A 16171-nucleotide genomic window follows, 5' to 3' on the forward strand; every position below is an offset into this window, starting at 1 on the left:
AAGACAGACACTGTGTGACTCACCATAAATAACTTGGTGATACAATTTTGAAGTCGGGGTTCCTGGCTTCTTACTAATGTCTTTCTTGATGAAGTTACTACTGAACACTATGTGCATCTCTGGGATCCTGTGGTTCGCTCCCAGACCGCTCCAGTACGGCGAGTATCGCGATAATGAGAATCAAATGAACTTTTTGGTTTCCCAGTACATATAAAACATAGGTTTGCTCTGTGCTGTCGTCTACTAAGTGTGCGATAGCACGGTGTCTTTAAAAAGTACATTTGGGGGTTAAAAAAATGCTTTATTGCTCAAAACCGCTCACTGCCGTCTGAGCTTTCGGCGAATCCCAACCATGGCTCCCAGGTCTTGGTAACAAACGCGATAATGATGAAAAAGGTTGAAACATCACAAGAATGACCAAAATGCGACAGAAACATGATGTGAGCAAATGCTGCTGAAACTCTGGCACGGATAGACTTGCTCGATGCAGGGGTGCCAGAAACCTAAAATCTGTGAGGCTCTGCCACACACACTAAAGTGAGGTGTGCCCGTAACTGATCTACCTGCCAGAGCTTGCACAGGGCCCCAGTTAATCAAAATCAACAGGAAATTAAGTGTCTACTGGGGCCCCGCAGATTGTCAATAAAAAACATCCACTTGGGAGCCATCTTCACGGTTACTGCTTCCGGAAGGTTCTCAGTGGAGAGAGTAGATGCCAACTAGAAGTGCTTGGAAATCTATCTCACCAACAGCCAAGGATCCGGTGATACCAGCTGCGGGGGGGGCATGGATTCACTCTCCCCACCTCTGTGCACAAACCGCACCCACCACCAACCAGCACACGTGCCTCTCCTTCCCCTCTCCGTGCCCTGACCCTGTGTCCTGGCCATTGTGGACAGGACACAGCTCATCGCTCACCTGCTTGTGTGATAAGCCACCCCCTCTGCACACAGACAGCACACAGATATTCTTGACTTAAAGACTAGCACGGCTGACATTTAGAGCTTTCTATGTGTTTCTGTTTTCGCATATTTTTGAGAATTCTGCAACCCCTACCTAAACAAGCAGGACCCTCCGGGGGGTGTTGTGCATCAAGGCTAGAAATAACGGGAATAAATATCATCGCCAATTTTACCCTTTCTAACCCTATTAAGACAATGTTATGAAATTAAAGATCCCAAGTTTCTGATGCAAGAGAGACACCCTCTCACTCTTGGCTTGCCCTCCCATGTCCTTTCTGCCTGTGACTAGCCCCTTGGCACAGGATGGAGAGGCAGGGGACAAGAGACCACAGAGCCAAGCTGGCCCCGGGATAGCAGGGGGCGGGGGGACAGAGGCGCATCAGCTCCGCACCTGTGAACGGGAGATGCTGGCTTCTAGAAGGCTGTGGATAGTCTCGTTGGAGATGTGGATGGAAGACTGAAGCTCATGAGTTAGCTTGGAGATGTTCTGCACCAAATCTTTGACTTTTACATCTGAAAAATCATCAAAAGGAAATCCTATAATCATAAACGTCTGGCTCATATTGACTGTGAAAACACAAATCCATGCTAAACCCTGGCAAGGATCGTCTGGTCCAAAGCACACACTGGAGGACACCATGTCCCCTACCCTAGAGGAGCTGAGGTCATTCACACCGAAATAAAACAGACCCAGGGTGTGTGGTCTCTCCTGCTCTCCTGAACACTCTAAGATTCGTGTATTTTAGGATTTACTCTACAAAGACCCTTTTTATAGGGAAGTGACCGGCTCCTGGAAAGACTCGTTCTATGTCTTTTCCTTATTCCACTTTTTTTTTTTAAACCAAGAGGAGGATCACATAAGATGCTTCCAGAACTCTCCACAAGTGGCATGTTGGTGCTATGAATTGTACAGATAGAGCGGACGGAAAGCAGAGACATACGGACACTGCATGGCTTGTCCAGGGAGGCAGGGACAAGATGACATAAAAGCGTCTCTTCTACCCCGGTTCTGGTTTGGGGATGCAGGATTCCAGAACTTTCCTTCTTAACCCCAAATACATGAGAGCAGCCAAGTTCTGAATAGTTTGTCACATACAGTGCAACCTTCCCTTTGTATGTTCTACTTCAGTAACATATTTGTGGGAGAAAGCACACTTCCTTCATAAGTGAGCTGAGCTGGAGGAAACACATCTTACCCTCCGTCACTGTGAAATTGCTGAGAAGGGTCAGCACGGGATTCCCGGACAACCAGGTCTTCTCGAGGCTTTGGGCCAAACTAAAACGGCAGAAAATCAAAGCAAACGTAGGCAAGATAAACACCAGAAACAAGACTGGAGTGAACCATCCGGCCTCTGTTCCCAGGAGATGAGCCGGATAACATCACATTCCCAGAATGTTCTTCAGATAATTAGACACACCACATCTCCTGACGCCCTCCACACAGGGATGCCCGTGACTGTCACGACCCCAGCACGGCTTCCTTGGGGCCCCAGCCAGGCCAAATGAGTTGGGAGGACAAAGAAGCGTCAGTGGCTTCTCATAAATGTGGAAAAAACGGAGAGACTAGATCGGGGAATGCGTGAGAAGTTGGGATATTACAGAGTCAACAACCCTTCTTTCTGTGCATAAGTCTTTTTGCAGAATACAGAGTGTGTGATCTCCTCTTCCACTGGTTTGCACATGGAGGACACAGGACACAATTAACCCAGTAAGAAAGGAATTTGAAGAATCTTTGCCCTCTCTGACAAAACATACTGAACACCGTATTACAGCATCAGATCTTGGATCTCACACCTTGCCCATCAGTAAAGCGAGCCTGACCGTGAATGCAGCCCGTAGATTTCACCACTGAAATCTTCCAGCCGTGGAAAACTCTGCTGTTGTCTAGACACTGTATGTGGCACCCATCATGGTCCAAGATGGACAAATCGAGATTTAGAAACTCAAGACATCCTCCTTATGAAGGAAAACATGGGGGCGGGCAGGGGGCCCCAGGACATACGTACTTTCGCACATGCTGCCGAGCCAAGTCCAGCAGCGGCTGGCATTCACAGTCCCGGTCAGTGGCGTGCTCCAGGCTGCTCCTGAGGCTCTCCAAGGAGCTAGAAAGGTTCCTGCTGAGGCCTTCACAATTGAGCTGAAGGGGTGAGGACCACATCTTCTGCATTTCCTAGAAAACAGCAGAGATCCAGTTAGAAACACACACACTTGTTCATGGAGGCTCGTGCCTGATTTCTGGGTAAACGTGTGCCCCCCAGCCCACTCCAAGGACTCCATACAATGCAAGCATTCTGCTTGCCTCCTCCGCCTGGGCAAACACAGCGCTGGAGACTGAGGACGTCCCGGCAGGTCTAATAGCGTCCGCCCCTTGCAGAGTGGCAGAAGGAGCCTTTGGCTGGGCGCCGGGAGATCCCGCCTCTTAGTCCTGGCTTGGCCTCGCACGGTCCAGGCAGGGTGGCGTGCTCTCCAAGGCCTGCCAGAGAAGGAACACTGTCCAGCTGGCGACTGGAGTTCATTCATTCCTCATTTGAAAACTGAACCTTTGCAGCATTGCCAGCCACAGAGCCCACTCCTGAGAAGAAATCGTATGTGGCTGTCCAGAGATACCATGGGGAAATCCTGGGTCTCCCCTGCCCTGAAGGTCCCTGCCGCCCCCTTGGTGAGGAGCACAGTGAGACCCCTGGTCAAGGCCCAATTCTAAGGGCCCTTGGCTACCTTAGCATCCTCTTTTCTTTTTTAAGATTTTACTTATCATTTGAGAAAGAGAGAGCACAAGCAGGGGGGAGGGACAGAGAGAGAAGGAGAAGCAGGGTCCCCACTGAGCGGGGATCCCAATTTGGGGCTTCCTCCCAGGACTCTGAGATCATGACCTGAGCTGAAGGCAGACACTTAACCCACTGAGCGCCCCCAGGCGCCCCTGTCTTAGCATCTTCTTTGAAGTGTGATCCAGCCTTATGAAATACCAATTATTTCTCTCTCTCACACACACACACACAAAATAGAGTAATACCTACATGAAATACCTATAAAATGCAAAATATTCATTGTATGTAAAATCGAGTGATGAACACAATAACGTAAATTGAAAAGAACAGAAAAAACAGCCCACGTGTCAGCGTGTGGACAGACACGCGTCCCAGTGCCTTCCCTGGACACAGAAATTCTGTTGCACAGAACGGAGGCACATCGCCAGAATTTTGTTATGTCATCTTATTTTATTGACATTCCCCGACTCTTCCTGAGGGCGGAAGCATGGCCCCAGCCTCTGCCAATGAAGGTGAGAAAGGAATCAAATGTTAAGTCTATCCTTACGCAGCATTTCTACTCAACAGAACGTATAAAAATTTCCCTCAAAACCACCATCAGTTTCTCTTACAAATGAAACCATGAATAATTTTGCTGGTCAGAGAGAGACCTAAGACATCAATTTCCCAAGGAAAGTGAATCATGGAAGATACTGAATGGTACCCGAGCCCTGGAGTCACCGGACACAGCCAAGCAGAACCCGCCTGGGGACCCAGGAGTTGCCAGGGTAACAGGGGAGCACTCATGGGGTGCAGTGACACGGGACCAGGGCACCCAGAGTCACGCCACCAGCAGTACCTCGGAACCGTGTCACGGGGGAGCCCACCCAGCCAGCAGACCACCACACACTGGGTGCCCACTAACTTGCCCAGGATTATGGGTCCCTTTCCAAGTTCACATTTTCCCAGTCATTGGGGGGGCGGGTGAAGCTTGAACAGAAATCCTACAGAGCTGTCCATCCAATCATCCATTCATTCATCACCCGCCTCCCAGAGGCTTGCATCCTGGGGAGGACGCCTGCCAACAGAAAGCCATTGGACTGGCGGGGGGATCCGGTCCCATGTCAATATTCCCCCTCTGCGGAGGCCCCTTTGCCTAGCACACAGGTGCATGGATTCCCCTGGGTCACAATGAAGGGTACAACTCCCTTCTGAGAACAGAGGATGAACGAAGCCCACTGCCCCGGGACTCTGCCCCAAAATGCCTGCCTTCCTAGAAAAGAGCCTGTAGTTCAGAATTCAGTAATTTTATGCCAGTTTTATGTAATTCTACTCATTTATAATATTCCCACTATGGATTTATTCTTAATTTTAGCAACACAATGATTTTGAAATATGTGGGGTTGTGGAGAAGGACAGTGGATGTCCCATCCCAGCAGCAAGGACACTGGAAGGTGAGTTCTGACTTCCTTTGTCACAGACGCACTGGGCTCCATGCAAGGAGTGTCGGGTGCAAAGGTCGAGGCTGACATCCACAAGGCTGGACTTTGGGGACAGGATCAGGCCACCAAGAGCACAAGTTAGGGTCTGACCACCGGAGGTCTGTAGGAACCGGTCAGGGAGGTGCACCCAGCTTGCTGTGCAGAGGCAATACAGTCCACAGGTGCGTCCAAAGGGCTAGACTTGGGGAGAGGGTTGGAAACCCAACCTGGGCTCCAGCCACATGCTCCATGTCTCAACTCACTGGGCACACGCATCTTAATTTAACGTAATTTTTTTCTGATCTCTGTTTAGCTCCCTGCTGCTGTTTTCCACCACCGAGAGCCAGGGCACTCCCTTCCGGGGCGATGCCTCGTTGGCGCCAGTGCAACCCTCTGTCAGAACATTCTGTCAGATGCCAGAAAACTAAAAACAGCTGTGCCTTTGGCTCACCCCTGTGGGGCACCGAGCACTTCACACCCTGGAGCCTGGGAGCATTTCTGTTTCTAAAAGCCTCACATTCTGAAAAACCTTGAGCCGTCCTAGAGGCTTCGCACCCTGAGATCAGCCCAGTCCTATTTTTGTCATCAAAGACAGGAACTCCTGCTCGCTCTCCAGACAGACCTAACTGTTGGCAGCCCGAGCTGTTGACAGCCACTAGTAATTGGAAGCATGAAGGCAGGCTTCGAGGCAGCTTTTTGAAAGCGGGCGCGTTCACCTTCCTTTATGACTGCAAACACCACTCGGCACTCAAGAGGCGTCTGTCGGGTTTTTTATGGGTCTACGTTTAATATAGGACAGAGATCTGCGCAACTGGAGATAAGATTTAGATGGTCTCATAAATCAGTGTCCTGAGGGAAGAGTGCTGGGTCATGACTCTTCCCAAGTCCAATGCAGGGACCACCCGCTCACACTTTCCCCACACCATGTCCGGGGGCTTAGCCTGACCACCTCCCACCTCCCTTGGCAGCACCTTTCTCCCGGCTGCTGTGACCATGCAGCCTTCCCCAGACATGTGTTCAGGTGGCGTTGCTGGAACACAAAAAACATTAACGACATCCAGGTCAGGCGCTTGTAGATAGGAAGGGGCTCAGTCTGTCGCCAGACTGACGCTCTCCTCCACCCTTCCCCAGCAGGTCAGGCCTGCCGGTGGGCCCCGTGGCCTTGGCTCCCAGGGGAAGGAAGCCAGCCATGGGCGAAAGGCATGGCCACGGGCCCAGCTCCAGCTCAAGGCCCCATGCAGCTGCTCACTGGGCTCCCATCCAAATCCATAAAAGGAAGCCTTGAGGCTGGTCCCCATACAGCGAAGGGCTCTCGGTGCTCACCCGGGTGTGCTGAGAGTCAAAACCCAAGGTGGGTGGTCAGTGTTTAACAACTAGCTCTCCGGGGAGAAAGATCTTATTTGTAGAATTTGCCAATTTCCATGGTATAAATGGTGTCACCGTGACCTCGCTCAAGCCACCAAAGCGACATCCCTGAACACAAAATAGGTTAGAGAGGCACGGCGGTGTGTAAGGTGCTGCCATCGTACAGGAGCAGGAGATGGGAACCATCTCAAGGACACAGTCAGCAGCAAAACCCCCACAGGACACACGGGCAGCTCAGTCGGCTGGGCATCTGCCTTCAGCGCAGGTCATGGTCTCAGGGTCCTGGGTTCGAGGCCCGTGGCCAGCTCGCTGCTCAGGGAGCCTGCTTCTCCCTCTCCCCCTGCTGCTTCCCCTACTTGTACTCGCTCTCTCAAATAAATAAAATCTTTTTTTTAAAACCACACTAAAATAATTAGATATTGATGAACCTTCATTTTGCACACAACTTGCTCTCACAGATGTTCGTATCATTGGCTTATCAACGACGTTGAGGCTAAGAACCCGCTTGCTGGAGTCCTGAACACAGAACATGCCAGTCTCACTCGGCAGAAGCCAGGGGAGGAGGGCCATGGGCTAACCTCCGGCGTGGCCAAGCCAACACAGCTGTGTGGTTACAGGGACACAGCCAGCGCGCTGGGCGTGAGCAGACTGCCTCACGTGGCCAGGCACGAGGAAGACGGTGGCAGAAGACAAACCTGGTAGTGGTCGTGCATCAGGGCGGCCCCCTGGAGAGCAGGTATGATCAGCCGCAGCATCCCACCCTGCTTGCAGCTCAGAGCAGCGCACAGCATGTCCTTGGTCAAGGAAGGGTTTTCTGTCGGAGGAAGCACAGGGACAGGTCATCAGTCAACGGTTCTCTCCCCGGTGAGGGGCTCTCCCCAAGTCATTTCTGAAAGACCCAAAAGGATGACAAATTCATGAACATTTCTTAAATCCTCAAAATCCACTTTCAGAATATGAAGGGAAAGCTGTGGTTTTGAGCTCCTGGCATTTGGTGTTTGTCTGGAAGTAACTGAATGTATAGAAATTAACACCCTCCACCTCCCCCACGGTGGCCCATCCTTCTATAGCCCTTTGGGAAGGGACCTCGTTCACCAGGTCTGCCCAGGATGGCCCTGGCTTCCCTAATGGCCTGGAAGTAGCTGTGACCAGTGCCCTCTTTGATTCCCCAAAGTGCCCCAGCTCAAGGGGTACATTCCTCACATGGTAGGTTTGAGGCCCTCCCCACGACTGTCCCCTACCTCACACCTCCCAGCCCACCTCTCCACCTGCTCCTAACGCCTCCCACAGCTCTCGATTCCCTGCCCCAGCCCCAATTCATCTTCACCTCTGAGTCACAGGGCTCCTCCTAATGGAACATGGCTGGTTCTAATGACAAAGGAAATTCCCAACCTTTCCCACTGGTGAGCCCTGCTCCCAGGCTCCCAGGGAAGCTGTACATCAACGTTCACCAAGGTCCAAGTGACTCCACCAAGGACTTCACCAGACCTCAGAGAGGGGGCTCTATTTCTCCCCTGGCACACATGGTACACCTGCTTCCTTAGCAAATAACCAAAAAGAAACATTTCAAACTAAAGATATGAGTAAAAATCTCCCCAGGTATCCATAACTCCAAATCTCACAGCCTTACACATACTAATAGCTGAAGGTTGAGTTTGTAATTTTCCAGAACATCCTTCTTCATGATGCTTTGGAACTGACGTAATAAGAAACATACAACCCTGGGTTAGGAGTGAGTTGGACAGTAGGTGATCAGGGCCAGGGTCCACAACAAGGAAATAGGGAATCGGGACAGCTGAGATCAAAGAGCACTAGCATCTGTTCTGCAGTGTACATAAGACCACACTGACATTCTGCTCTGCAGCCTTTGCAGAAATGAATTCTGCAAAACATCCTAAAATAAGGCAACCACAAAAACATTGTCAGTATCACGGGCGAGGGGCAGTTAAGACCTAGCCTGCAGATGTCAGCAGAAAAAGACCATCAGCACGTGGGCATGAACCTAACAGCTAGACAGGTACGTGACCAAAGCCCGGGTTGGCACAACTCAGCATGCCATGATTGCTTAAGAAAGTTCCCCAAAAGAGCTCATAAAAGTCCCTAAACTTAGAAACTCCAGGGGCAACCCTCTCAGAGCCTCCCTCCCTCTCTGGGAGCTCTATGCTCTTGCTCAGTAAACTGTGCTTTGCTGCCCATCACTCTCGCTCTGGTCTACCTCTTCCTTCTTTGAAGCAGAGCAACCAAGAGCCATGGGTACCGAGAGGACACAAATCCTGTAACACCTACACCACACCTTCCTTCCTGGGAGCACCCTTTTCTTTGGGCAGACTGTGTATCTGGGCAGCTGCCCTCACTTAGGTTCGAATAAAACTGTCTTCCTTTTTGCACAATTTCTAAAAGATTTGTTCATTTTGTGTTGAAAATAGGAATCTGCTCAAAGGATGGGGCGGTATCCACAACCTTGTGCAGCCACCAGTCACACCCCTCCCCTGCTCATTCCCGGGACTCCTCCCCACTCCCCAAAGCCACCTGTACCTCCTGCCCTGCCCAGAGCTCCTCTCCCAACCCTGTCTTTCAGAGCTGCCTCCCGCCAGTGCTGAGCCCACCCCGCCGCACCCCTAGCAGGTAAATGCATACTGCCCCCACCCATCCAGGGCCTCTGCTCGCCTGCTCCTAGCACACACCTCTGCACCTAGTAGATGCCTGGTAAACATTGCTGCCTTGCTCTATACAAAATGAAATGTATTGCCAGGAGTAGCAAAAACTTTAAAATAACCTTTTTTCAGTTTGGCAAAAAAAACTCAGTTCTGCTTCTTAACATTATTACATTGTTTCTCCAAAGCAATTTTTTAAAAACTGTTTGAACTCCTGAAGACACTTGAAAAACACAGTTTTGAGCTACATGAGTCTACAGCATGCATGGATTTTTTACAGGACAGCCTACAAATACATTTTCTCCTCCTGGCAATTTTCTTAGTAGCACTTTCTTCTCTCTAGCTTACTTTAGTGTAAGAATACAGTGTATGGTGGGGGGAGGGGTCTGGCTGGTTCAGTCAGTGGATCTGGGACTCTTGATCTCAGGGTCAAGTTCAAGCCCCACGTTGGATGTAGAGATTATGTAAATAAACTTTAAAAAGAATAGAGTGTATAATACATAGAACATACAAAACACATGTTAACTGACTGTCTATATTATGGATACGGTCAACAGCAGGCTGTTAGTAGTTAAGTTTTGGTGCATCAGAAATTATACGAGAATTTCTGACTGCACGAGGGGGTGGTGGCCCCAGAGCCCACATCGCAAGGGGGTCAACTGCACACAGAATGGCGACTGCACAGGATACACCCGAAATCATGCTTTTCGGAAGCAACCCTCCTCATTGGTTTAGTTTCTCATTAATGTCACTATTGCTCTGACTTTGAAAACAGATCTCTTTACAGTAAAAAATGCAAAATGTGTCTCTTAAGCAATCTCCTATGAAAACACAAACAAAAGGGGCCACATGCTATGGAAGGCACCAGCATCCGTCTTTGGGGACAAAAGGAGCCTCTGCTTTGGAGAAGACAGGACAACATGTTCGGGAGCTATGTCACCCAGACCTAACGGGGCCAGACACTCCAGGAAGGGACTCCCTGACTACGTGGATTTAGGCAACGACCGGGTAAACCAAGGAAGTGGGGGAGGTGGGGACCGGGACCGGGACCTCGCGTTGCTGGAAGTTGGGTCAGGGAGGATGTGTGGTTCTGTCAGATCTGCCCCTGCTTCTAGCACACCCTTGAAGGGACCACCCTTGAGGCTGGGAACCCGCACGCCCACCAGAGCCACTCCCTCCACACTCCCGTCCATGCCTGCTGCGCCTCAAGCTGCTTCTGCAGACCCAGCTCCAAGCCCTGGCTCTTCCCACCCACCTGCAGGGGCACCTCTGGGCTCTGGGACATGTCAGAGCCCCCCTCTGGCTTGGCAGTCCACCCCCTCTCCAGACCCCCCCCCACCGCGCCTCCCCCAGTCCCACAGGCTGCTCCACCAGACGCCCTGACTTCTTCACTTCCAGGTCCCTGGCAACCCACTGCCACTGTCTGAGCCTCAGTGTACCCACTGGGGACACCAGAAGGTTGAAGAAGACAAATCCTCTGGTTCAGGGAGCCCCCCAGGCCTCACCCCCAACCCTCGTGCAGACATCCTCACAGATTTCAGATATCAGATCCAGAGGACAAAAACGACATCTGTCCTCATGAGGACACCGAATTTGACTCGGGTCCTGAAAATACTCCATTTCCAAGAGTAGCCATCACCGGTCTGAGTGCTACCCCTTTTGTGTCACTGGACAAGAGCCAGCGCCCCTTCTGGCCCCCCACCCCCCAATCATCGCTGGCTGGTGCTGACACCTGTCCCCGCCTGTCACGGCCCCCTCCTATTCCAGAAATGCATGACAGTTTAATGAGGAAAGTGGACGAAGGTCTGAAGGAGACCCAGGCATGCCCGAGTTTTCTTGAAATGAAACAGACAAATCCAAAATTAATTCTGTCGCCGACAAAACCTAATGTCAAGTCTGCAACCTTCCTTTAGGGGCTGCACTGCAGAATGGCGGAGGAAACATAAACCCAGCTGATAGTGAACATCGAATTCATTTAAAAGTCATCACATTAGACTTCAGCCATTACGTCTTGACTGAGAAATGTCTGAATCATTCTGCGTCTAAAGGCGGCTAGACCCAATGTCAGGTGAGCCCTGGGGACACAGGAAAAAGATGTGATTTGCAATTGACCTGAGCGTGAAATCATGTGTGGCCTGTCCTAGGGTGTGCTCAGATATTCAACGCTTGGTAAGTCAACAGAATTTTGCCATCGTTCACAGCATCTCGAATCAGAAGTAGAGAATTTCTTTTTTAAAAAAGGGGAAAGATCTACATGCCAGCTGGGGTTTCATTTACATCGATGTGTCCCCACCTCTGTGGCACATGCACATGCACGCACACATGTGTGTACACGCACACATGCACACATGCACACACATGCATGTGTGCACACATCCCCTTTCCCTGTTTCTCAGCCTAAACAATCCCTGTGCTGGTCCCTAAATTACTATTTCTCATCCTCAGCTTGCACTGTGCGGGGCGGCTGAGTGTAGGGGGAGGGGGCACCCACAGCACACAAGCCCAGGGAGACAACCTGGGCTCCCGTCTGCTTTTATGTACCTCCTCCTATCTGTGCTTTGAATGAGGCATGGCTCCCACTCCGGAGGGCTCAGCAGGGAGCTGCGGGGCAGGACCTGGGCTCAGCCTGTTTGATCCTGAAGCCCCCGCCCCACCTGGGCTGATTCCCCTTCCTGTGGGCATGGAGCTGGGTTTTGCCTCACCTGGGATGCCTTAGAGTGATTACCTGGGCAGCCACCCAGGGGAGGGGGAGAGGCAGACCTGCAGAAGGGGAGGCTCAGATCCCCCACTCCTGGACTCTGGTCCTGTCCGCACATCCACTGCCCTGCACCCACTGTCCCCACACCCACTGTCACCCCACCCACTGTCTCTACACCCACTGCCTCTGCACCCTCAGGCCTAACAGCATCGACTCTAGGAGAGGGAGATGTGGAAGCTAGGGCATTACAGTTGCGTTCAACAGAGGTCTGCTCAGCATCCCTGCCAGTGGAGAAAGAGGGAGGTCGTCCTTCTAGAAGAGCTGCCCTCCTCTCTAAGTCACAGAGTCCAGCTGGAGTTCAGGTTGGGGAGACAAGGACGCGCATGCCAGGAGCAAAGACGCAGACCTAAGCCCAGCTCAGGGGCTAAGAAGGCCGCACGGGCCTCTAAGAGAAAGTCAGGGGTAATCTTCCCATCCCTGGGACAACAGGTCCCTGAAAGCCTGCACGGGACAACGTGTGGCCCTTGTCACATGCACAGCCCACCTGCAAAGATGCTGAACACACGGAGAACCAGCACCGTCACTTTCTGCAGGATCACAATGGCTTCCGTGGGCTTCTGAAGCTGCTGGAAAATTTGACACATTTCCATGCTAAGGGAAAAAACAGACAATGGCATGAAAGGGAGAAAATTGGCAAGCCGTGTGCATCCCTGCTGTACACAGAAAGTTGTCACTATCCCCCCTTCACGACAGACCCCAGACACACAGGTGGCCATCCAGACCTCTCAGCAACACTGGGTCCCCCACTCTGGAAGCATCGATTCCAGGGCTAGGAAGCCAGCTATCTGCCCTTTCTTTGCCTTGATCCATTCTCAAATGCAAAGGTTCTGCCTTCCTTGGGGCCAAGGGTGGGAGAAAGGGAGCAGGGGAAGCCAGTGGAGAGAAATCTGACGGTTTACCATTTATGTACAGAGAACTCACAGCAGTGGATGAATTAGTATGTAAGTTTCTTATCTTTCAGCAAAATAGGTGTAGCGTGCATGCGTGTGTGTGTGTGTGTGTGTTTGCATTCGTGTGTTTGCGTGTGTGTTGGTCTTCAGGGGGTCCAGTGGTGGTGTTGGGATAATGGCGTCCACACCACTGTTTTACTAAGTTGTAATGCTGTAAAGTCCTAAAGGCTGGTTTTTCCTTTTGTAATTAATGCAAGTGCCCAGTGCAAACTTTAGTGGCAAATGTATGCATTCCGAAGTTATCTCAAAACCGCGCATTACCAGCCACACCCCACAGAGGCGCCTCTGTTTGAAAGATCCAGGTTGACTTTGTTAACTGCCCGTTCCCACCCATCATTTCTCCTCTTCCTGCACTCAAGTGCCTTCTCTTAGGCTTTAAACCCACCAATAGAGAGAAAGAGCCTAGAAAACCTTAGGTTCCCACCCTCCGCCCCAAGGAAGGCAGAGCACCCAGCCGGCATTCTTTTCCCTCTGTGGCCTCACTTTGTGGCCCCTGCTATGCCATGTAGTTCCCAGAACTTGTCAGTCACAGCCTGTTACTGTTGCAGAGAGTCACGGAGGTGGCTGCTGAGGGCTGGCCCACCACGGCGGCGGTTCTGGATGGGCTGAGACCCCCCCACACAGCAGGGCTCCTGCTCAGCTCTGCCATCACGCCGCTGGCCAAAAGGGCTCAGGAATTTTTTCTTGAACCCTGAATGGCTTTTGTGTCACACTTAAATGAGCTAACACTGTTTCCAAAACTCAGAATTATCCTCAACGTCTGACAGAACTGAGTATGTAAGTAACAGGACCTGTGAAGCACCTGCCAAGGAGTTTATCCAAGTGTGTGTATATTCTTTTTTTTTTTTTTTTGGACACTGGGTCACATCGACCGATGAAGGGTACAACTGCCCATGGAAATTCCCCAAAATTCCTTGAAAAGGAACATCCTTGCTGAGGCCTGGAGATCGACAAGCCTCTCGGCTTCTGGAAATTCAGTGTTGAGTCAACCTGGTTGAGTCAAGTGTGTGCATGCTGAGGGGACCGACAAGGCGACATCACAAGCCTGAGTCCATGCCTCACTCGGAATTCTCCAGAACACTGTGACCACCAGAACAGGGTTTGCTTGCTTGTTTAAACACAAGGCAATGTTCCTACAGCGTGCTGTTTTAAATTTACTTTCCCCAAGGAGTGAAACCTTCTGGAAAAAAAAAAAAAAGTTTAAAATCCATCCTGCTTTTTGGAGCTGACTCCGAATGGCCAAAGAGCCACTTGCTTCAACACACCTAATGGGACCGGGGACCGCCACCTGTCCTGGCAAACGTGGATATTCTCCAGACGGGGTATTGTTTGTCCATGGTTGGGAATCCCCCCAGTCCTTAGAGAAAACAGTTATCACATGTTAATGTGGAAGGTTCAGCATGGGGGTGGTGTGTATGTATTTATCAGGACGAGAATGAGTTTACTGATTCTGTGCACTTTTGCCTGGGGTGTAGGCATCCTTGAGGTGATTAAAAACATGGTTTTGGGGCGCCTGGGTGGCTCAGTTGGTTGAGCGTCAGATTCTTGGTTTCAGCTCAGGTCAGGATCTCAGGGTCTCAAGATCGAGCCCTGCATCAGGCTCCATGACCAGTGTGGAGCCTGCTTAAGATTTTCTCTCCACCCCCCACCCTTCCCTCCTGTGCACTCTCTTTTGAATAAATGAATAAATCTTTAAAAAAAAGTGGAGTTTCTTCATAGTTATACCAGCTAATTTCAGATTCAAGAAGATCTGACATTGTTTGATGCTTTTGAAGGTAAGACAAAATAATACAAAATCCTCTCGGGAAGCCAGATTCAAGGACAGTGGGTTTCTCTAAAATAGAGAACAAAATGGAGAGGTTTTATTTTTAGGTATAATAAAAATACAGGGGAATTGGAGGATATTTGGGGGGGGCAGGAAATAGTGATTCCTGAATTGGGTTTTAGTGCCACAGAAAGACAAACATTTATCATTGTCATTTCTGGGCCAAATCAAACATGATGGTGTGTAGAGCTGTGTAATGGTCACCATCTGGTAGTGCATACTTTGGTAAATTGTGGGATTTTAATTATTACATTTTAGTTGTGCCTAAAAGATCATGGACCTGGAAGCAAAAGGAACATGATTTCATTTTCTATACAGACACCAAAGGCCACCATCTTCCTTGTGATGTGGGTGTGTTGTATTGAATAAGACATTGAACTGCTCCAAATCTGGGCTTCCCAGCCCCCAATATGAGGAATGTGGCGTTTGAAAGACTAGAGCATGCTCACGAATCACCTGGGCATCTTGGTAGACCGTGGGCCCTCAGTAGGCAGGTAGGAGCACCTGCTCTCAGGTGAGCTGCTGCCCCACAAGCTCCCACCACAGAGAGAAGGGCTCCATCAGACCTCAAACCCATGAGCAATCTGATGGCCTATTGGGGACATTCTGTATCTTCCCCATGGAAGAAGTCGATGATAAGAAGAGTGAAAACAGGGAGAGAAGGAAAGCAAGTAATCGCTAAGCGGAGAACACAGGGAACGTAGCCTTGTGAGCTTAGTGACCAGGTTTCGGCCACACAGCCAGAGCACAGCCCATTTGTTCCTACCCTTGGTGGACGGTATAAATGCCCTTCCCGGAGAACCGGAAACATCCAGTGAAAACTGGTGTTGGTGGAGAATACGTGTTGCCAAGAATGCCTCCAGCTCACTGGGAAACTCAGAGCAGAGTGAACTATCCCACACAGTGGGGAGTGGGATCAGAGGCAGTGCAGAGGCGAAGCGAAAAGCTCTGGAAGGCAGCGTGCAAATGTCAAAGGAGTGATAGTTCTTCAAGGCAGGAGACCCTCGTCTCACTAACCGAGGAAATCCTGCCAGGTTCTAGAAAACGGCTGGATCGAGGCACTGCCCTATTGCAACAGAACCAGCAGAAAACAGGTCAAACTCTCTGGCAGATGAGTGAGGGTTTGGTGGCACCTCCAGTCTCCCCATAGGATAAAGAGAAAGGTAGGAGCAGGCAGGGACCACAGGCCACCAAAGGTACTGTCATACACAAAAAGGAAGGATTGGGACAGAGCAGTGTCTCAGAGACTCTGCACACCCAGGACACAAATCCTCCAACCTGAAGTAGTAGAAACTTCCAGAACACGATGAGTGACAGGATCAGAGCAGGGCTCCCCTCACCTGTCTCTCAGACATGGGGGCAGAGCTTGTAGCTGGATCAACCACAGCACTGGGCTGAACTTAAAGAGGGAGAATGTCAGGGCGCCTGCCTG

At 50.7% G+C, this 16171-nt stretch overlaps 1 protein-coding gene across 1 annotated transcript in view; it reads right to left on the bottom strand.

Annotated features, from left to right (window-relative positions):
* Nucleotides 1–16171, bottom strand: part of ABCA13 (ATP binding cassette subfamily A member 13) — a 330719-nt gene that overhangs the window by 230353 nt on the left and 84195 nt on the right. The window contains exons 20-24 of the mRNA XM_044246994.1: nucleotides 12449–12555; nucleotides 7248–7366; nucleotides 2969–3132; nucleotides 2159–2238; nucleotides 1354–1475 (exon numbers count right to left, since the gene is read on the bottom strand). Coding sequence (XP_044102929.1) covers nucleotides 1354–1475; nucleotides 2159–2238; nucleotides 2969–3132; nucleotides 7248–7366; nucleotides 12449–12555 — 592 coding nt within the window. The remainder of the gene's footprint in view (nucleotides 1–1353; nucleotides 1476–2158; nucleotides 2239–2968; nucleotides 3133–7247; nucleotides 7367–12448; nucleotides 12556–16171) is intronic.

Source organism: Neovison vison, chromosome 4, assembly GCF_020171115.1.
Source record: "Neovison vison isolate M4711 chromosome 4, ASM_NN_V1, whole genome shotgun sequence".
Taxonomy (NCBI): domain Eukaryota; kingdom Metazoa; phylum Chordata; class Mammalia; order Carnivora; family Mustelidae; genus Neogale; species Neogale vison.